Source organism: Natrix helvetica (genome assembly GCF_964273705.1).
Source record: "Natrix helvetica genome assembly, chromosome: 12".
Taxonomy (NCBI): domain Eukaryota; kingdom Metazoa; phylum Chordata; class Lepidosauria; order Squamata; family Natricidae; genus Natrix; species Natrix helvetica.
The window spans coordinates 17425095-17447820 of NC_138556.1; the positions used below are offsets into that span (position 1 = coordinate 17425095).

The window sequence follows — 22726 nt, forward strand, 5'->3', positions numbered from 1 at the left end:
AACGAAGCAGATTTCTGGATTGGAGCCGGACGAGGCAGAAAGAAAAAGAGAGGTGAACGGGTTGCTACAACAGGAAACCGCCTCAAAGCCTAAAAAAATATTGTGAGTAAGCCGACACTTTTGCGCTCTGCAAACTGGCAACTGAAGCTGTTCGTCTCACGGTACCTAATCGTAGGGCCAACCTTGAGTTTAAGGAAAGAGGTTATTGATTCGTCCTTCCGCTGGAAATGCTCCGGTGTCGATTCACCCTTTCTCTGCCCTTGAACTAAATCCAACTGGAAATCTAACCCACTTGGATAAAGTTATCTGCTGTTCCAAAACGTGAGAGAAGCAAATAAGCAAGAGGAAGGCCAGGGGAGGACATTTAGGCACGTCAAGAAAACAATTCACCTTAGAAAGGACTGGTGTCTTTTGTCGTAGCAGTGAATTCTGTGTTTATCAATGACCTCTGACTAGCAATGTGCTTCTCCTTTTATATGTTTCCCAGCTTCTGATCAATCTTTCTGTCAGAGTTTGCCGCATAAATTCAAATCCAGAAGCACACACAGATAACTGAGGCAGCAGGATTCATTAACTTCATCATATACATAAGAATAGATGAATAAATGTACCGTACCAACAGGAGGTTCTTCCAAGGAAACACAAGTCAGGAGAGTTACAGGCAAACACAAGCAATTAGTTTCATTTCAGCGGACAGGCCCAGGCCGACTGCTAGTTTACTTCTCAAGAGCAGCAGACTGCTAAAGTTTCTGTTTCAATTCTCTGCACAGACTCGGATGTGTTTAAGCTCCCGTTGGCTGACTTAGTTGCTAGGACTATTCATTGGCTGACCTTGTTCCCATGTCTCTCCTACTCATGAATATTTTAACACTTTCTCACAGCATTTATTCATCTATTTCAAGGTGGGGGGAGGTCTCCAAATTTGGCAACTTGTGAATTTTGACTCCCAGAAGGTCACAAGGAAAAGGGTGCTGGTTTTGTTCTCTGTAGTACCTGAGCGCAGGATGGATGGAAGTTTAACCAAGAGGGATGCCTCCCTGAAATAAGGAGGAACTTCCTGACAGTGGGAATAATTAATCAATGGAATGGCATGTTGCCTCCCAGATTTGTGGGTACTCCATCACTGGAGATTTTCCAGAAAAGATTGGACAACTGTTTTTTTGGGGGGGAGGGATGGTATAAGAACTCCTGCCTTGGATAGGGGGTTGGACTAGAAGACCTCCAAGGTCCCTTAGGGCCCCGTGATTCTTTTGTGGCTCTTTTTAAAGTGCAAGGTTTTGCAAAAGAATCCCTGTCCACTGAACAGCATACAGAAAGGGCGTGAGTTCCTTCCAATGGTGCCCAACTGAAATAATATTTGAGGGCTGTGATAGAAGATAAAAGATTCTGTATACATTCAAAGTTCTCCAGCTTAAAAGCCTAGTGCATCCTGCAAACTGTTTTGTTTGACTTGGAGAAGTTGTGACTGTCCCTTTTCCTTCATCTGGATCCAGGAAGACCAAGAAAACTGCCCAGCTTGGCTTTGTTGTTGTTGTTAGTTGCAAAGTCATGTCTGATCCATCGCGACCCCATGGACAACGTTCCTCCAGGCCTTCCTGTCCTCTACCATCCTCTGGAGTCCATTTAAGATCACGCTGACTGCTTCGGTGAGTCCATCCAGCCACCTCCTTCTCTGTCGTCCGCTTCTTCTTTTGCCCTCAATCTTTCCTAGCATGAGGCTCTTCTCCAGGGAGTCCTTCCTTCTCATCAGGTGGCCAAAGTACTTGAGTTTCATCTCCAGCTTGACTCTTTATTTGCCTATTTCGGAAAATATGCCGCCTAATTTTTCTCAGAACTTTTCTTTTCAGGCTTAGAAGGAGAGAACAAATGCTGGAAGGCGAACCGAGGAAAACTGGCTGGTTTTAGGACCCTGTGAAGCAGATTGCTTGCAGAGAGTCCTAAAACATCCCCAACATTTCTGAGAGCTAGTTGCTTATTCATTCAGAGCAGGAACCAAACCATCCAGCAACTGAGATCCACCAACTTCCTTTGCAAGCAGGCAATGTGAAAAAGAAAAGAAAGAAAGACCCAACAGACAGAAGACCAAAGTCAAGAAAAACTTTTGAGGTTCTTCTCTCTTCTCTTCTCTCTTCCCTCCTCTCTCTCTATCTCCCTCTCTCTCTCTCTCCCTCTCTGTATCTTTCTCTCTCCCCTTTGCTCCGCAGCCTCATTCTTTGCAGGCTTTTCTTTTACTCCAAGATGAAATTTGCTGAGAACTGCTGGGGCATCTTAGCAGAAGCGAGGAATGGACAGCATTGAGATCGGCTTGCTAAGGGAAGCGGAGAAGGGGAGAAGCCAGTCCTCACAACTTGGCCCTTGGGCTGTTTCACGGAGGTGTTTTTCCTGCCCTGACAAACATCCACCAAGGTCAACCCTCTTGAGCTCGGCCTCATCATGACAGCTCACGGCTTCTGGGACCTCTGGGTATTGATGGGTTCTGCCGCATTTCTGCTAGTCCGTGGACAAAACCCACAACAAGGCAATGTGGACAATGCTCACTGGAGGCAGATGATCCAGTGGGAGAATAACGGAAGGCTGTACAGTCTCCTGAACTCCGGCTCGGAGTACGTCCCGGCCAGCCACGTAAGAGCCGAGAGCAGCGCCAGAGTGATGTTGGCCGATGCCGCCACCAACCAAGGACAACGGAGTGCAGGCAACACTCGGAGGCAAGCGCCAACCTTACCCATCAGGTCAGGATCTGATACGGTTCGGGGACAAACGAGGCACCCCTTCGGCTTTGGGCAGGTCCCAGACAACTGGAGAGATGGAACCACCGGAGACAGCAACTCCAACTTCCAGCGTCCATGGTCTGCCACTCCTCGTCAGCGGCAGGTGGGCGCTGCGTCCTCTTCGTACGTCGCGTTTGGACAGCTCTACCCGCAGGGGTCCTACCCTCAGCCCCCTTACGCCAACCAGTACGAGACCTACGACCCGCAGGTGCCCCGGGTGTACGATGAGAGCCACAATTACTACCGTACCACTGGGACTTGGGGTGGCGCCGTGGCCGCCGCATCAGCCAGCGCTGGAGTGGTCAACCCGTTTCAACCCAGAGTGAGGTACGAAGAGTATACAGAGGAGCAGAATCCCTACCAAGCTCAACCTTACGCCCCTGTCCAGGAGAGGCCGTACGTGCCTCCCGCCCAACAGCACCCGTCTCCGGATGGCTTAGACAGACGGTATTCCCACAGCCTCTACCACGACACTGGAACTAGCTTTGATCAAAATGTCCCAGATTCCTACCCGTCCACCCAGAACCAGGGCCAAGGAGTCCCTCTCGCAGATAACTTGCATGTCCACTCCGGATCGCCTGCTAATGCTGGTACCGGGTATGGAAACGAGCCATGGGCAAGGCAGTATCCTCCCTTTGGGCAGGTTCCCGAAGAGCCTTACGTTCCTGCTCGCAATGTGGAACCCCAGCCTCCTTTCCGGCCCTTAGACCCCCATGGGGTCCCTCGGCCTGAGCCCTACCTTCCTATCCGGAATTCAGAAACGCCCCAGTTGATTCCAGACAACCAAGGAGTCAACCAAGGCCGCATGAGCGTGGGCAGCATCTACAGACCAAACCAGAACGGACGCGGTGAGTCTTTGACTGTGGGAAGAGTGATTGGGGGGGTGGGGGGAATCTACTGTGAGATTTTGTAGCCATCCCAAAATTGGAGCAGCTTAGGTTTCACGTCTTAGAGGGACACAGAGACTAGGTGGCTGAGCTTGTTGATCAGAAAGGTCAGCAGTTTGGCGGTTCGAATCCATAGCGCCGCGTAACGGAGTGAGCTCCCGCGACTTGTCCCAGCTTCTGCCAACCTAGCAGTTCGAAAGCATGTAAAAATGCAAGTAGAAAAATAGGAACCAGCTTTGGTGGGAAGGGAACAGCGTTCTGTGCGCTTTCGGTGTTTACTCATGCTGGCCACATGACCACGGAGACATCTTCGGACAGCGCTGGCTCTTCGGCTTTGAAGTGGAGATGAGCACCACCCCTAGAGCCGGGAACGACTAGCACATATGTGCAAGGGGAACCTTTACCTTTTGGTTCCTTAGCTTTCCTTTTGGGTTAAGAGAATCCAAATGGGTGATTTCAATACCAGAACAATGACGATCAAAAAAATCATCATTATCGTTTTAGCCATTGTCCATGTGCTGTAGGATGAAGGCCTCTTCAGCATATTTCTAACCCAAACGGTCCTGAGCTTTCTTTGGCTAATTGGGCCCAAAATACTTGCTTTGATCCATCTTGTTTTAAAATCTCTTTCATGGATGCTTTTGATTTTCCTGGGATCTATTCTATGACTGCAGGTTTACCTGCCCTCAGTTCTTCTTGCTATGCGACCAGCCTCTTTCCATTTCAATTATTTTACTCCCTAGATGGGCATCGTATACTTTCGTTTCTTCTCTAATCCATGTGAAGATCTTTCGGTCTTGTCTTGTGATGCATGGATCGTGGATCTTTCGCTTGCTCTTTTTTGGTCGCCACAATGTAAAAAAAGATGTGGAGACTCTAGAAAGAGTGCAGAGAAGAGCAACAAAGACGATTAGGGGACTGGAGGTTAAAACAGATGAAGAACAGTTGCAGGGTATGTCTAGAGTTAATGAAAAGAAGGACTTGATAGCAATCTTCCAATATCTCAGGGGTTGCCCCAAAGAAGAGGGAGTCAAACTATTCTCCAAGACACCTGAAGATAGAACAAGAAGCAATGGGTGGAAACGAATCAAGGAGAGAACGCATCTTTTTCTGTTTCCTTATTTCAATAAGTTTTGCATTTAAGCGTCCTTCCATTTTCTCAGCGGCCAACACAATCCTCAAGGATTTATAGCTGGGCCACCTTCCCATGGCAGACGTTTCCAAAATCTTCCCAGTACCGTCCTAGTTGTAGATGGAGTCCCTCCTTAGTCCAAAATTTCAGGACTGTTAAGAGTGAGTAAAATTGAGTAGATCAGATTCGTGGTGTGAGCCACGAACGTTCTCCATTATCTCCTTTTCTCCTGAAACGTTCCCTTTATGAATTGTGGACCTTGTTGGGAGGGAGAAGCTAAACTACAGGTGAGGAACACGAGGTCCACAATGGCCCCTCAAGTTCTCACATCCCTCAATCATGCACCAACCTCCTGCTTTGCCCATTAATGCATTCCCTGCCCATGGTTCTCCAGATGTCTTCTAGTAAGGAATAACAAACTAAGCAAGGAGAGAAGCAACCTAGAACTAAGGAGAAATTTCCTGACAGTGAGAACCATTAATCAGTGGAACGACTTGCCTCCAGAAGCTGTGAATGCCCCAACACTGGAAGTTTTAAAGAAGAGATTGATCAACCATTGATCAATTGATCAGCTATGGCACGCATGCCAGAGGTGACACGCAGAGCCCTCTCTGATGGCATGCCAGCATTTCTCACCCATCTCCACCCACCTATCTCCATACCCTTCCTACCCAGCTGCTGCCCCTTTGCATGTTTTCTAGCCCCGCTTCTCACCCACTACGCTTCTTCTCCCCACCCCAGTGATGTTCTCCGATTTTGCTGCTGGGTCAAAGTTGCAGAGACGACTTTCGGTCAGTACCAAAAGTTTTTAAAAGTTGTTTTGTTGTAATTAAAAAGCTTTTTTTTTTCATCAACCCAGAATACAATAACACCATGGTGGGAGTGACAGTTTTAGTATTCTACCGCCCTCTACTGACAAATAAAAACATTACATGTTTTCTTAGTTTGACTCTTATTCCCATCAATAGCCCCTCTTTGAGGGAGATGATTGATAGAAGAGAGAGAGAGGAAGGCGGGCAGGCAGGCAGATGTAGATTAGGTAGATGATAGAGATGATAATAGGTAGGTAGGTAGGTAGGTAGGTAGGTAGGTAGGTAGGTAGGTAGGTAGGTAGGTAGATATAGGGAGAGAGAGAGATAAATGAGAGAAGAAAGAAAGGAGAGAGAGAGAGAGAGAGAGAGAAAGAAAGAAAGAAAGAAAGAAAGAAAGAAAGAAAGAAAGAAAGAAAGAAAGAAAGAAAGAAAGAGGAAGGAAGGAAGGAAGGAGGGAGGGAATTTTTTAGAAGACTCGGAATGCAAAAAAAACAAAATAAAAACTATTAAATATAAAGCCACATGAAATGTTTTCAAACAAAAAGGGCCCACTTCCCATTTTTGGCCCTAGGCCCATCTCCTTCCTGGAAGAAAACCTGCTCTGGTTTTCAGAAAGGACACCATTATGTTCCCCCTCCCTCCTCCTTTTAAATTTTCCCTGGCTCCAACCATGTCACTAAAAGAATCAGAAAGGTTAAACCAAGCCTTGGCACGGTTTGCAGACTGTGGTTTGCAAATAAACTGTGACTTGTAGCTTACCATAAAGGGATGAATCAGGCTCCCTGGGTTGGTCCACTTTTGATTAAATCAATGGGTAAAAACTTCCCCTAAGCCGGCGGTCTGAGACAAAGTGGGCCTCGGATAAGCAATCTATAGCTGTTGTGGCCTGCCAGCACAGCTGGCAGCAGAGTCGGACAGTGAGGAGATCGGGGAGTAGCCTGCGCCAGTCCTGGAGGCTGGGGAAGGCTCGGACGAGGGCTCTGTGTTGGAGGCAGAGACGAGGACGAGGCCGTCTGACAGTGATCAGGTGCCTATGAAGCTAGACTGCAGTGAGGCAGAGGAACAGTTGGAGCCTGTTCCCAGTGTGCGCATGCGCACAGTTGCCAGAAGAAAAGAACAACTCAGAAACCAGGGTCGACTTGGGAGTAAAGCCACAGGTGGATGGTGATTGGCCCTCCCATAGGACATAAAAGAGAAGGGAAAGGGGAGGGGGCTTTTGCAGGAAACAATTCGTTCGTTCAGTCATTAGATTTGTTTCAGGAGTGTGAAGATCTGTCCGTGAATCTCAGAGACTCTGTGCCCAGTCTTTCCTTGCACAGCACCTCATTTGGAAAATATTGACATGGCAGCTTTCCAAGATAGATAAGGTCTGTGGTCATAAATATTCTTTTGAAAGACTGTTTACCAGGCTTTGGCTGAATGTGAATGAAGGGGAATAATAAGGATACAAACTTGTTGATTAGTAGAATTTTTTTTTCCTGTAACACACATATATTATGCCTTGTATTTGTAACGTATATGCTTGCATGCTGTAAGTGCCTTTTGTCCCCTGCAACTGACTTCCTGGGGCAATGTTATTAGGGTCTGTAAAATATCTGGCAAATGTCAAAACATTTGTGGTCCTTGCCATTTGAACTCTTATCAATCTGCAATCTGTGGGCATGGAACTTATCCCGGAATGGCGCTGTAAAGAGCTGTAAAACTGACACCTTTGATATGTCCCCCTTCTGCCTAAGAACATATCTCACCTTTGATCTGTGCCCTTCAAAACAGGGGGCCAAATGGCCCATCGTGGGAAAGAGATAAGGCTGATAAGGCTAGGGATGACGTTTCTAACGGTATAATAAGGAGCTACACCTTCTCTGAAAGGTACCTCTTCCCTGCATATCCTTGGGCTGACCTCATGTCTTCAAACTCTGATCAAACATTAAATGCTGATTGTTAGTCAAGCCTCTGTTTCAGTCTCATGGTTTGGCTCATTGCGGCTTGGACGTGTTCTCAAACTTCTGTGGGTCTCAACGTATTCTCAAACCTTACCTGAATGAGAAGAATTCATTGAATAAAAGGGATTTTGCCGGGGACCAGGAATCTGCTTCATGCTTTTGGGGGGAGCCTAGATCAGAACAATTGCTTTTTAAGCCCACTCACTCGTTCCCCTAAGCCTCCCCACCTCTCCAGCTGACCAAATGACCAACAGATGCTAACCGCCTGCTTTGGCTCCATCCACATGCCTCTGATTAGATTTATTTCCCCTGCATTCCTGTATATGTACGGCAGTCACTTAGCAACTACTCCACTTAGCATTCCTGCCTCAGTGTCCCACTGGGAGGCTTTTGGCTTTTTTCCATGCCTGAGTAGGCGTTGGAGTGATTGCATGTCCTCCTTTATGCTTTCCACTTACTAAACCCGGGCTTGGTTGATGGGGAGGAAAGAGGAGGGGGCACGTTTGCGAGATAACCTGACCTCCCAGCAATTCTCCATCATTCCTGGTGCACAGAAACCCACCCACCCAAAGTCCCCCAAAGAGGATTTGTCCGTCTTTACTGAAGGCAGCCTGGAGCAAATTCCTTCTTCTGGGTAATTCAGTTTTGTACGGTGTGGAATTCCCTCTCTAGCATCTCCCCCTGCCCGGGAGGGAAATCTTTCGGATGTAAACAAAACAGATAAGGTTGCTAAGCACATCACACTGTCTGAGAAGAAGCCGCTTTTAAAGTGCTCGTATATCCTGAGATTCAGATTCAGAATGCAGCTGGAAGGGACCATGGAGGTCCAACCCAGCTCAAGGAGGAGACACGATGGAATTTGAGACAAGTGACAGTCCATCTCTCCTTAAAAACTTCCAATGATGAAGCACCCACAACTTCTGGAGGCAAGCTGTTCCACAGGTTAATTGTCCTCACTGTTAGGAAGTTCCCCCTTAATTCCAGGTTGCTTCTCTCTTTGTTTAGTTTCCAACCATTGTTTCTTGTCTTTCCTTCGGGTGCTTCTTTGTGGCGGCCCCTCAAATACTGAAACACTGCTATCATATCCTCCTAGTCCTTCTTTTCTCCAGACCCAAATCTTGCAACTATTCATATGTTTTCATCTCCAGGCCTTGGATCTTCTTAGTTGCTCTTCTCTGAACTTTTTCCTAAGTCTCAACATCTTTTTTGTAGAGTGGTGACCAAAACTAGATGCAGTATTCTAAGTGTGATCTTACTAAGGCTTTATAAAGCGAGATTTACGTGGTTTTGATTCTTGTCTTGTCTTGTTAGTTGCGAAGTCGTGTCCGACCCATCGCGACCCCATAGACAACATTCCTCCAGGCCTTCCTGTCCTCTACCATCCTCTGGAGACCATTTAAGCTCTGCCCTCCATCGTTCCCAGCATGAGGCTCTTCTCCTTCCTTCTCATTAGGTGGCCAAAGTATTTGAGTTTCCATTTCAGGATCTGGCCTTCTAAAGAGCAGTCAGGGTTGATCTCCTCTAGGACTGACCACTTGGATGACCTTGCAGTCCAAGGGACTCAATGCAGGAGTCTTCTCCAGCACCAGAGTTCAAAGGCCTCCATTCTTTGGCGCTCAGCCTTCCTTATGGTCCACCTTTCACAGCCATCCATTGCAACTGGGAAAACCATCGCCTTGACTACGCGCACTTTCGTTGGCAAGGTGATGTCTCTGCTTTTTAGTACGCTGTCTAGATTTGCCATCGCTTTCCTCCCCAAGTCAATACCTCTCCTATCGTACATTGGAAACATTCTGGAATTCCCTGCTTTAATGCCGTGGAAACCTAGTTGAAGTCTGAATTTAATAAAGGAAACATACATGGCAACTGGAAAAACCACGTTGATTCTATGCTGTGATTTCTATGCTTCAAGTCATCGCCCACTAGATCACTTCCAGAACCATTATTCTGTGTTCTAAGTTTCATCTCATCCAGTTGTGATCATTCATGTATCTAAGACCCTTATGGAAGAAATCTCAGGGGCTTCAGGAAGAAGTCTCCCTTTGGATTATTACTGATATTTTGGCGGAGACAACTCTGTACTCAAACCAACCCAAAATGGGGTTTTTTTTCCCCCTCCCTTCCCAACCTTCCTCCCAATCCTCCTTTGACTTCTCTTCAAGTGAGACTCCCCTGTGGCTGACATCAGCAGAAGGCATCAATTGACAGAGACAGGAAACGAGAGCTAAACTGGTGACGTGATTCCCTCCATGGAGAGCGGTCAGGAAAAACAAGAAGGCATTGTTCTTTTTTGGGGGGGGGGCTTTTTTTTTTGGCTTGTGGAAAAACCAGTCAGGGGGCCCCCGTGGGGCTCTTGTCAAAACCCACAGCAGAGAGCCCCCTTGGCTAATCTCATTGACGTGCTGGCTCGGTTCCTTTTTGCACCGAGTCTCTTCGCTCTTCAGAGATATGTTGGGGGAGGGGAGAGAGAGAGAAGACAGAATAAAGTGTCTTGTCAGCATCTCTTCATGCCTAGCGAGGGCCTCTCTTAAGGAGACAGGAGTCAGCCCTTTGAAGGTGGGGTGTATCTTGATGTGCTTTGAGGAAGGACGTCTCAAAGTACAGAGAAGGACAGAAAAGTGAGGAATGGGGAGTTTTTAAAAAGTCTATGTGGATTGGTTGCATCCAGTTTTGGTGGCCTCTCTCTCTATCTATCTATCTCTCTCTCTCTCTCTCTCTATCTCTATCTCTATATCATCTATCTATCTATATCTATCCATCTATCTATCTATCTAATCTATCTATCTCTATATCATCTATCTATATCTATCTATCTCTATTTATCTATCTATCTCTATCTATCTATCTCTAGCTAGCTAGCTAGCTATATCTATCTATCTATCTATCTATCTATCTATCTATCTATCTATCTATCTATCTATCTATCTCTATATCATCTATCTATATCTATCTCTATATCATCTATCTCTATTTATCTATCTCTATCTAGCTATCTCTATCTATATATATATATTTTAAGCCCACAGCTTGAAGATGGCAGGTGAGATCCTGCCGAAACGTTGCAAAGACAATCTCAACCTTACACGGGAAAAGACCCGAATACAACAAAACCAGCATACCTACACCCGTGAAAATCTACGAAAACAAATATCTATCTATCTATCTATATCTATATCATTGAGAACTTAGAACTTAGAACTTAGAACTTAGAATGAGAACTTAGAACTCTATCTATCTATCTATCTATCTATCTATCTATCTATCTATCATCTATATCTATCTATATCTATCTATATCTCTCTATCTATCCATCTATCTATCTATATCTATATCATTTATATCTCTATCTATCCATCTATCATTTATATATATATATATATATATATATATATATATATATATATATATATATATATATATATATATATATATATATATACATACACACACACACATATACATATATACCGTATATATATATATATATATATATATATATATATATATATATATATATATATATATATATATATATATATATATATATATATATATATATATATATATATATATATATATATATATATATATATAATGTGTGTTTTATATATATTTATTTATATATATATGCTGGTTTTGTGTATTCGGGTCTTTTCCCGTGTAAGGTATATATATATATCATATGTATGTATGTATGTATGTATGTATGTATGTATGTATGTATATATATCATATGTATGTATGTATGTATATATATATATATCATATGTATGTATGTATGTATGTGTATATATATATATATATATATATATATATATATATATATATATATATATATATATATATATATATAGAGAGAGAGAGAGAGAGAGAGAGAGAGAGAGAGAGAGAGAGAGAGAGAGAGAGAGAGAGAGAGAGCATGGGTATTCAGCTAGTAACTTAATAAAAATGTTAACTATTAAAGATTTGCAGGTAAGAGGAATGAGAACTTAGAAAGTCAGATCAGTAAAACCCTGTTGGACTTCGATTGAATTCTGATGTCTTCTCGTCAAGCTTTCCATCCTAGTTTCTAAGCTCTTCCCAATCCTTGCTTCCCTCCCTAGGGCTCCCTGATCTTGTGCCGGATCCAAACTATGTCCAAGCATCCACTTACGTTCAGAGAGCTCACCTCTACTCACTCCGTTGCGCAGCTGAAGAGAAATGCCTGGCAAGGTAACCCTCTCCATGTTCTCTTCTTTGCTTAATTGTTCATTCGTTTGTTTGTTTGTTTGTTCATTTGTCCAACATGTATGGCCAAGCAAGACACAGAATCACTGGGTGGTAGACCAACCAATTAGGAGCGATCTTTACAAGAAAAATAAATCAAACTGGCCACACTAACCAAAAAGTTATCATGGATATATTATCTATCATTCTATCTAGTCTTGTTGTCGTAAGTCGAGGACTACATATAAAACAAATCTCTCCATAGGTGTGAAAAGAATTACAGCCTAGTTAAGGGGGGGGGGGGATAAAAGTTCAGATATGGCAAAGCTTACTCTTAATTTTGAAGTCAGGTGACGAGTGCCAACAAAACCGAGAAACAATGGAGAGATTTCACTGTCAGAAACACAAAGGAAATGCTGAATTTTGTCGAAGACAGAATGGGGGAAGGAACTTCCTAAAAAGAAGCCAAAATAAAAGAGGTGGTAGGAAGCCCATAGAGGGCGGAGCATTGTTGGCAGCCCTTAATAAACATGTTGAATATATTTCCTTGCTTTAAAAAAGCAAAAGAAAACTGGGAACTTATCCAAGCCACATCGACTGGCCTCCAAATGTAGATTACCAACTGGCCAAAACGATAATTTATTTTAAAAGGAAAAAAAAAATTGCTCAGCCTCTTCAATTCCGTTAAGCCGGGATTTAATTGAAGGAAGATTGGACAGCCCAATCAAGAAGGCCCTTAAATGGAATTTTAAGTAAGGAATGCTGAGAAAGAGCTCAAAAAGATATTATTTACATGGATTTTAAAAGCTGTATTTTCAGGGAGATGGAAGTAGTTTGCACATAGTTTAAACGAGGGGTGTCCAATTTAGACGACTTGAAGACCCGTAGACTTCTCCCAGAATCCACAGGACTTCTGGCTGGCCGGGGAATTCTGGGAGCTGAAGTCCACAGATCTTCAAGTCGTCATGGCTGGACATCTCTGGTTAAAACCTAGACGATTGCATCTGATGAAGCAGTCATCAGATGCAGTCGGTTCAGACAAAAGCTTCTGCCTTTTAATAAAACATCCTGGGCTAAAAATGGGTGCCGACGAGACTTGTGATTCGTGGCATCCATAGATTAGCAAAATTCTCATCTTGCAATTCACAATTTGCAAGCCACAGTTTCATACACACACTCAAACACACATCAGTATATGTTGTGTCTCACCAGCGGCCAGCAGAGCTGGCAGCGGACTCGGACAGGAAGGAGGTTGGGGAGGAGCATGGGCCAGTCCTGGAGGCTGGGGAAAGCTCGGATGAGGGCTCTGTGTCGGAGGCAGAGACGGGGCTGAGGCCATCTTGCAGTGATCAGCTGCCTTCGGAGCTAGACAGCAGTGAGGCAGAGGAACAGCTGGAGCCTGTTCCCAGTGTGCGCATGCGCAGAGTTGCCAGAAGAAAAGAACAGCTCAGAAATCAGGGTCGACATGGGAGTAAAGTCACAGGTGGAAGGTGATTGGGCCCTCCCATAGGACATAAAAGAGGAGCAAAAGAGGAGTGGGCTTTTGCAGGAAACAATTAGTTCGTTCAGTCGTTAGATTTGTTAGAATTGATTCAGTTTAGCACCAGAGTTATATTCCTCCTCTCGTATCTCGGTTTCTTTTTTCGTCCAGCACGGCTTATACTGCGGAAGCGACCGATTACGACGTCCGGGTGCTACTGCGTTTCCCGCAGCGAGTGAAGAACCAGGGGACAGCGGACTTCCTGCCCAACCGAGCCCGTCATACTTGGGAATGGCACAGTTGCCATCAGTAAGTGTCCCTTCAACATCAGAAACCGGTGTGTGAAAGTGGTGTGAAAGTTTGCAATGGTCTGGTGGAATTCACCCAATCAGCTTAACCAAGATTGTTCACCACCCAGCAACTGCATTCCCACCCAACACTAAAACTGGTTAATTGCAAAATTGCTTGTTTTGGGATGTTTAAGCCTAATGAGTGAACCCTTCCCCAGTTGGTCTGCAAGGTTGAGGGTTCAACAGTTTCTACACATCCAGAAAACAGGTAATCTTGGGTCAGGTCTGAACGGAGAAAGACACATGGTGATTCTTCCAAACTGAGTTGTTTATTGTTTTGACTAAAGATCGACAAAATCTTGCCAGTCGGAGGACTCTCCTATATGTATCTATCATATACTCTGAGAACTATTAAGTAGGAGCTGTCTTCACTCTCTTTCTCTCACACGATAACTGCACCGAGTTGCCTCTTTCTCCTCGGGAATGCACCCTTTTCCTCCTAGGACTCCACCTCCTCACTGCATTCCATCACATCACATGTGGACTTCAAGTCCCAGAATGCCTCAGTCACTGTGTGTGGATTTCAAGTCCCAGAATTCATCAGTCATGCTGTGTGGACTTCAAATCCCAGAATTCATCAGTCACCATATGTCAGGCCCAAAACCAAGAATGACACATGGCAATTTTTGTCAACTGAGTTCTTTATTTTTTTGCACCTATAGACTTGAATCTTGCCAGGCGGAAGACTGTCCTATCTACATCTACAATATGGGATCTATTGAGAAGGAGCTGTCTACACCCACTTTCTCACACACATGAAATCTGGGCTGTGTTGTCTCTTCCTCTTCTGGAAATTGGGGGATTACCTTCTCACTGCATGCCATCACACCTTGGTACTTGCTATGATTGACACACCTTCCTTTCTTGTTTATTTGTTCTCTCAGACTAGAGGACTGAGTCTCCATACTAAAAGCCACAAGATTCCTCCTCTTAGGAGAGCTTCTAGCTTTTTCCCCCAAAAGACAGCCTTGCAGTGCAGGTCAAAGATGGAAACCAGAGCTTCAGAAATGAGGTGGAAGGCAGACCAACCTTCTGACAAGTCATCCATAACATTCATATTCAGAACTTGTTATGGGCATCCTCCCATGCGAAAACCTTCCTGTAGTTGATTTTAGTTTCCTCTAAGCCATCGTTCTCCATTCTCCAGGCATTATCACAGTATGGATGAGTTCAGCCATTATGACTTACTGGATGCTTCCACGGGGAAGAAGGTAGCTGAAGGCCATAAAGCTAGCTTCTGTCTGGAAGACACCACGTGTGACTTCGGGAATCTCAAGCGCTATGCCTGCACATCACATACCCAGGTGAGTTTACTTTACTTCTCAGAACTCTCAAATTAATGCAGAGAAAGACAATCTTTTAAGAGATTGAGAAATGGGGAAATGCCCTTTTTTGGCCATTATTTCTGACTTCCAAGACCTGTGGAAGGTATGATGGCAATATTATGATATTACTAGAGAGTCAAAGTTGATACTTTGGACCCAACTCTTTGGGTTTTGAAGATTAGTGGAGTTACTTAGAGAAGGTGCATTAGAGTTACCTAGAGTTAGGCACATATATTTGGGAGTGGGTGTTTACAATTGTGCTACATAAAAAGGGTAAGGTAAAGGTAAAGGTTCCCCTCGCACATATGTGCTAGTCGTTCTCGACTCTAGGGGGCGGTGCTCATCTTCATTTGAAAACTGAGGAACCAGCGCTGTCCAAAGACGTCTCCGTGGTCATGTGGCCGGCATGACTAAATGCCGAAGGCGCATGGAACGCTGTTACCTTCCCACCAACGGTGGTTCCTATTTTTCTACTTGCATTTTTTCCGTGATTTCGAACTTCTAGGTTGGCAGAAGCTGGGACAAGTAAAGGGGGCTCACTCCATTACACGGCGCTTGGGATTTGAACCGCCGAACTGCCGATCTTTCTGATCGACAAACTCAGTGTTTTAGCCACTGAGCCACCACATCGGGTCGTTTGCTGCAAAATTTGAGCAGCCCAATCTTGGGGGATTTCAGAGCCTGCAAACCCTTCAATATTTATCCAAAATGTATGTTTGTGTTTGCATGTGGAGTCTGAAGATTGAATTAAGCTGATTAGCAGTTGAAGTCCTATTCTTTGGTTCTATCCTTGATGGAGAATGATAAGGAAGAAGGAGAGGAAGGAGGAGGAGGAGGAGGAGGAGGTGAAGAGTAGCAGGACAAAGAGAAGAAGGAGAAAGAGAAGGGGGAAGGAGGAGAAAGAGGAGGAGGAAGAGGAGGAGGAGGAGAGAAAAAAGAGGCGGGGTGGTGGTGAAAAGGCAGAAGGAGTGGGGGAGAAGGAGTGAAGAGGAGAAGGAGGAAGAGGAGGAGGAGGAGGAGGAGGAGAAGAAGGAGAAGGAGAAGAAGGAGATCTAATTGTTTCATGCCTATTTTCCCACTAAACATCTTTTCCCAGTCCAACAACTATTGTCTATCAAAATGTCATCAAGATTTGAACCCAAGATTTTTTAAATTATCCACTTAGAGGTTCAAGCCGTGTTTTTCTTTGCTTCCAGGGTCTGAGTCCAGGTTGCTACGACACTTACAATGCTGACATAGATTGCCAATGGATTGATATCACCGATGTTCAGCCTGGGAATTACATCCTAAAGGTGCACCACAAAATTTTGAACTTCCCAAATGTTTCTTTCTATACTTTAGGGAAATAAAGATTGTGTTATAGGTGAGAAGTCCAGTTCAAGTAGTTGTTTAAAAGGGGGAGCCCGGGGGTATCGACAATATAGTCAGACACATCAAGGTGAAAAGACACAACGGTGCTTTCAAACCTCTGCCATTGTTGTGTTGCAACACCCGTAAAAGTCAGAGTGAGTTTCAGTTACAGCACGTGGTCACCATCACAACTTTTTAAATCATACCCTACAACAGTGTCTCTCAGGCTCAGCACCTTTAACTTATTGGTTGACTGGGGAATTCGGAGAGTTGAAGTCCATACATCTTTATAGTCATTGAGGTTAAAAATGTTGTCCTAGGGACACCCCTCATGGTGGTGGGCCAAAATACATTGATGAGCGGACCAAGGGACAAAATGAAGTGCCCTTCTTATCTAAGATGAGGGTTGTTGGATTGGCTGGTTGATTGGCTGGTGGGTGGGTGGGCGGGTTAATTGGTTGGCTGGCTGGCTGGCTGGCTGGCTGGTTAGTTAGTTGGCTGGTTGGGCTTTTGGTTGGTTGGGTTTTTGGTTGGTTGGTTGGGTGGGTTTTTGGTTGGTTGGTTGATTGGGTTTTTGGTTGGTTGCTTGGTTGGGTTTTTGGTTAGTTGGGTTTTTGGTTAGTTGATTGCTTGGTTGGATTTTTGGTTGGTTGGTTGGTTGGTTGGTTGGTTGGTTGGTTAGTTGGTTGGTATGGGGATTTTTACCTTCTTCCCAGTTCTGTATCATTGATTTGCTTTCTCACCTTCTCAGGTTCAGGTAAATCCCAAATATATCGTGATGGAATCAGACTTCACCAACAACGTGGTAAGGTGCAACGTTCACTACACCGGACGCTTTGTGGCTACCACAAACTGCAAAATCTCCCAGTAAGCTTCTGGAACGACTTTCTCTTTGGGAGCCTGGAAAGGCCAATTATTTTGCATGATGGTCTAGCATTGAGAGGGCCGCCATGAGACTCTTCGAAACAAATGTGTCTCCACTGTCCTGGGATCAGAGCTTGGACATCTGAAATCAGGTTCACTGTTAGTGAAGAGACAGGGTTAGTTTGATCCGAGAAAGAACCTGTCAGAATGGTGGGACTCTGTTGGCCTGAAGTCATCTTCTCCCAGAGCAGATGACCTTCGTGAGTGAGATGGATCTCTTTCCTGCCCTTTTCCCTCCCACCCAGTGGTGGGATTCAAATTTTTTTACCACCAGTTCTGTGGGCATGGCTTGGTAGGTGTGGCATGGCTTGGTGGGCGTGGCATGGCTTGGTGGGCGTGGCATGGCTTGGTGGGCATGGTAGAGGAAGGATACTGCAAAATCTCCATTCCCTCCACACTCCAGGGGAAGGATACTGGAGAATCCCCATTTCCTCCCTATCATCTGGGACTCGGGAGGCAGAGAATAGATGGGGGTGGGGGCGAGGGTGTTTACCAGTTCTCCAGACTACTCAAAATTTCCGCTACCGGCTCTCCAGAACTGGTCAGAACCTGCTGAAGACCACCTCTGCTCCCACCCACCCTTATCACTGATCTTATCTAGTAGGGCTTTCTGACTAGCTTCCCCAACCTGGATCACCTCCGTTCAATCTGAATGACAACGTCCCTCAACACTTCTCCCTGGCCTAAAGGCCAAACCTGGCAGATATTACGGGTCTAAACATCTGGAAGGCATCCACCTGGTGAAAGCAATAGGAAACCTTCTCAGAAGATCTATGGCATTCAGTTGGGTCATAACCACATTTGTAGGACCTCTTATCTTTTGACCCTTCTCATGCTTGTCCATGCATCCTTCAACTCCAACCTTCAGTCTATTCCAGCGATGGCGAACCTTTTCGGCACCAAGTACCACCCCGTGCATGTGCGTGCGCCAGAGCCTGAAGACCAGCTGGCCACCACGCGCATGCCTATTTTGGGGGTGTTTCTCAGGCCATTTTCTGGCTATTATTTGGGCCGTTTTCAGGCTGGTTTTGGCTTGAAAAATGCCCTCAAAATGCCCCCCAAACAGCCCGAAAAACAACCATTATATATACATAATATTATGTACATAATCATCATAATCTTTTTTGAACGACCCCATAATCCCTTGCGGGGTGAAGCCTGGGTAGCTGAATGGAGCTAGCAGGGTTTTTTAATGGCCGGATGCCTTTCCCTGTCGCCAATGCTGAGTTGTATTTGGCAAATACAGTCTCATTGTGTCCAGAGAGAGAGAAATATCTACCTCTACCTAGGATCGAACTCACAGCCTCTGGATTGTGAGGCAAGAGCTCCACCTCTAGGCCACCGCACCACTCTGAGAGATGCCTGGCCTGATCTGAAAATACTTCTGCTGTTTCCTGCATTGGCCTCCCGATTTTAGCCTTCACTCTCTTGGTTTCTCCTTCACAGGTCTTGATTTCAACCAGGATAGTAGCAGCTCTTCCACCACCTTTGCGTACTCGTCCTCTCGTCTTCTGCAAAAAGCCTCCCGCAAGGTGTAGCCACTTAGGAGGGACTGGCCTCATCGCACCTGGAGGGGGGGGGGCTCTATACAGAAATGGGAATTGTTCCACAGCTTCTTCTGGTTTGTTTGTCTTTTGAGAGTATGTTAAATGAAAATGTGTCACTTTAATACTTTTTATAAATACTTTTGTTCTGAATCTCGGCTGGTTGGTGTGTTTCGCAAATGCAGAAGGCAGCTCATTTGCAGGCCTGTGCATCGGGGTGGGGGGGAGAAGAAGAGATCCAGAAGGTAAGCTAAGGTGTAAATGCAGATCCAGATAGTCCTCGACTTACAAAGGTCCGTTTCGTGACCATTCAAAGCATTGCAAAAAGCCATGCTCAGGGCCATTTTATTTTCCAGACTTACGGTCGTTCCCGCATCCCCGCGGACGCAAAATTCAGAGGCCTGGCAACTGATTCGTATTGATGACCGTTGCTGTGTCCTGGGGGTGATGTGGTTCTTTTTTGTGACCTTCTGACAAGCAAAGTCCATGGGGCAGCTGGATTCACTTTAAATCTGTTTCACGTCAGGCAGCTCCTCGGTTTGCAACCACAACTGGGACGGAGGCTGCCTTCGATCCATTGACGGAAGGCAGAAACTTCCTTAGGACTGAGGACTGTTTGTTCCCCTTTACCCTGTAAATCGTGGAGCTGGCAGGGAGCGCTTGTGGGGCTCTGGCAGGCGTGTTTCCTTTTTCATTGGTGCGTACTTTTCATCCCGTGCTGCAGCCAAAAAAACGTTCGGCTGTCGGAATAGTTTACAAGCCTCCAGAGCTAATTCTGAGCTTCCAAATGAAAAGGCATGGCTCTAGAGGAACAGAGGGTGGGGAGGAGGAGGAGAGGTAATGAGAGCGGGATGAAGGGGGGAGGAGGGAGGAGGGAAGGAAAAGGAGGAGGGGGAGGGAGAAAGGAAGGAAGGAAGAAGGATGGAAAAGAAAGAAAGAAAGAAAGAAAGAAAGAAAGAAAGAAAGAAAGAAAGAAAGAAAGAAAGAAAGAAAGAAAGAAAGAAAATATTCATGCTATACTTTAGTTTTGTATGGCAGGGATAATGCCAGGACGGTTGCACCATCTCCAACTTTTATTTTTAACAATAAAAGTATTTTAAAAAGGAAGGAAGGAAGGGAAAAAGAAAGAAAGAAAATAAGGAAGGAGGGAGGGAAGGAGGGAAGGAAGGAAGGAAGGGAGGGAGGGAGGGAGGACAGATCCATAATTGGGCAGAACCACCCACACCAGAACACAATCCAAAGCTGAGCTCTCCTAAACTCTTTAGCCAGGTGGAGCAGAAACCTGGCGGTGGGAAGCAGAGAGACCCAAAACATCTGGCTAGAACAGAGCATGGAGGGAAGGAGGCATGTGTAGAGAACGCATTGCTCACTGGGCGTGGCAGGGATGAAGGACAGCATTCTGACCAAACATGGCTTTGTAGGAGAACACAGGGAGTGTCCAATCCTTCTCCCTCACTCAAGGCTGAAGACAGAAAACCTTGGACTTTCACACCCCGGCTTCCAAAGGAATCGATTCAGGTAATCTAAGGGATTAGTTCAGGAGATTCAGCATGACAAAGCCCACTCTTGACAGGAATGATTGTAAAGGTAAAGATAAAGGTTCCCCTCACACCTACAGTATGTGCTAGTCGTTCCAGACTCTAGGGGGCGGTGCTCATCTCAGTTTCAAAGCTGAAGAGCCAGCGTTGTCCGAAGACGTCTCCGTAGTCATGTGGCCGGCATGACTCAACACCGAAGACACATGGAACGCTGTTACCTTCCCGCCAAAGGTGGTCCCTATTTTTCTACTTGCATTTTTCAGGTGCTTTCGAACTGCTAGGTTGGCAGAAGCTGGGACAAGACACACGAGCTCACTCCATTACGCGGCGCTAGGGATTCGAACCGCCGAACTGCCAACCTTTCGCATCGACAAGATCAGCTGCCACTACTACTACTACTAACTACTACTACTATCATCCAAGATCATCTCAGGTTGGCCAGCTAACTGAGCCAAATAAGACCTCAACTTTTTACTACCAAGGCGGACAACTTTAAAGCAAACTCTTTAAGCTATTAAAATATTTGATAAGGATGGTCATTAACACCCCAGAGTGCCAAACCTATAAGTAAACATAAAAAGCAGGGAATGCTTGAAATAAATTCAAAGTTCAAGGTAACCAGAGAGAAACAATAGAACGAACTGAGCTAGATTGCATTCTGCATGGAGAATGCAAAATAAACCCCCACCTCCTGGGATCCTTTAGAAGTTCGTTTAAAGGAAGAAGCACATCGTCCAAGGTTCAACGTGTAATGAAAGAGTCTCACCGTCCAATTAATCAACGAAGAGAAAGCAGAAAGCTTAGGTGCCCAAGTTTCAATAATAAACAGGCTTCGTCTTCTACAAGCTATCGCTCAAACTTAATACAGTCTACCTCGAATGGATTTTGTTTCACGTTTGATCTCACGGGGATTTTTGCAAGTTTGGGGAAGGGAATAGATGAATGGAGTTTAAGGGCTTTCAGTGGTTGGCAGTTGTTGTTGTTTTAATTTATTTGTGACACTCTTAGAACTCAGATCCTTCGGGACGTCATGCAATAAAATTATGTGGGTTGCATGTTAACCGGCTGTAGCAATCTAAATAGGCGCTCAGATTAAGTTCACACAGAAACGTAGACACCCAGTTGACCCAAAACCACAGTTTGGTTTAGCATTTACGTGTGAACCCAACCATCGAATAGACTCTGTTTGCGTGGAGTCCTGCCAATTGTGGTTTATTCAAGTAACCACCGTTAACTGCACCAGAAAGCAAGCCAAGAAATCACGCATGGAGACTAATCAAGGAGAGAAGCAATCTAGAAATAAGGAGAAACTTCCTACCACCAAGGACAATTAACCAGTGGAACTGCTTGCCACCAGACGCTGTGGGTGCTTCACTGGAGGCTTTTAAGAGGAGACTAGACAGCCATTTGTCCAGAATGGTATAGGATCTCCTGGTTGAGCAGGGAGTTGGACTAGAAGACCTCCAAAGTCCCTTCCAACTCTTGTTGTTCTGTTTGGGGGGAAATTGATTTAGAGTTGCCATCATGCTGGTTGCTTCTCCATCCAAGGATATGGTCAAATAAGTCAAAACGGCAGCTGTAATCAAAGCTCCAGATGTTTTCTATAGGTTCCATCTTGTCTAACACTGGTGCCTTAACCACTAGAGCAGAGGTCTCCAAACTTCTCAACTTTTTAAAGGTTTGTGGATTTCAACTCCCAGAATTCCCCACGGGTGGCCGGCGGAGCCATTTCTGAGGACATTGCCGCCAGCTTCAGCATGCATATGCATGCTGGCCAGCTGATTTCGGCCTTGATTTTCAGCCAGTTTTTGCCCTCTGGAGGCTTCAGAGAAGTCCATTCCCTGAACATCCGGTTTGTGTGTTGGAGCCTTTTTCGCCCTCTGGAGGCCAAAAAAACGGCCCAACACGCAAACCAGAACTCGGAAAACTGGCCATCTCTGACCTCCGAAGGACAGGGGAGGCAGTTTTCACCCTCCCCAGGCTCCTAGAAAGCCTCTGGAGGCAAAAAACAGACCTACCGTGCCCACCGGAAGTGGGAAAACGGACCTTTTCCAGCCTCCAGAGGGCCTCGGGAGGGCCTCCTGGAGGGCGGGGAGGCTGTTTTCACCCTCCCCAGGCGGCAAGAAAGCCGGGTGTGCATGCATGGGACAGCAGGGGGGCAGTTTTGCATGAGCAGGGGGCACAGCACAGGGCTTTAAATTATGGGCATGCTAGTGCATCTAATAGCTTGCGCACATGCTTTTGGCACCAGAGGCGGAAATTGTTCGCCATTACTCATATAAGGTCTCCTGCTGGAGCAGGAGGTTGGACGAGAAGACCTCCAAGGTCCCTTCGGACTCTGTTATTCTGTCAACTTCCCAGGATTTCAGAGAAAATAATCTCTCTTAGCCACCTGTAGACCCATCCCACTTATTCCTAAATGTATGGCTTCCCACACCAGATACTCAAATAAGGTGCGAGGCGAAGG

General features: G+C 45.5%; 1 protein-coding gene across 1 annotated transcript; it reads left to right on the forward strand.

Moving 5' to 3' along the window:
• Positions 1-1942: 1942 nt before the first annotated feature.
• Positions 1943-18874, forward strand: LOXL1 (lysyl oxidase like 1). Its single transcript, XM_081964639.1, has 7 exons — positions 1943-3616; positions 11646-11754; positions 13400-13537; positions 14726-14882; positions 16100-16195; positions 17005-17120; positions 18624-18874. The coding sequence occupies exons 1-7, from the start codon at positions 2434-2436 to the stop codon at positions 18628-18630; spliced, it is 1806 nt and encodes a 601-aa protein (XP_081820765.1). The 5' UTR covers positions 1943-2433; the 3' UTR covers positions 18631-18874.
• Positions 18875-22726: the final 3852 nt, after the last annotated feature.

Bases quoted from the DNA above. Each gene is read 5' to 3' on its own strand.
- LOXL1 (XM_081964639.1), top strand. From the start codon at position 2,434: ATGACAGCTCACGGCTTCTGGGACCTCTGGGTATTGATGGGTTCTGCC. The intron at 11,755-13,399 runs GTAACCCTCTCC...TTTTTCGTCCAG, and splicing joins GAAGAGAAATGCCTGGCAAG to CACGGCTTATACTGCGGAAG. The intron at 14,883-16,099 runs GTGAGTTTACTT...CTTTGCTTCCAG, and splicing joins CCTGCACATCACATACCCAG to GGTCTGAGTCCAGGTTGCTA.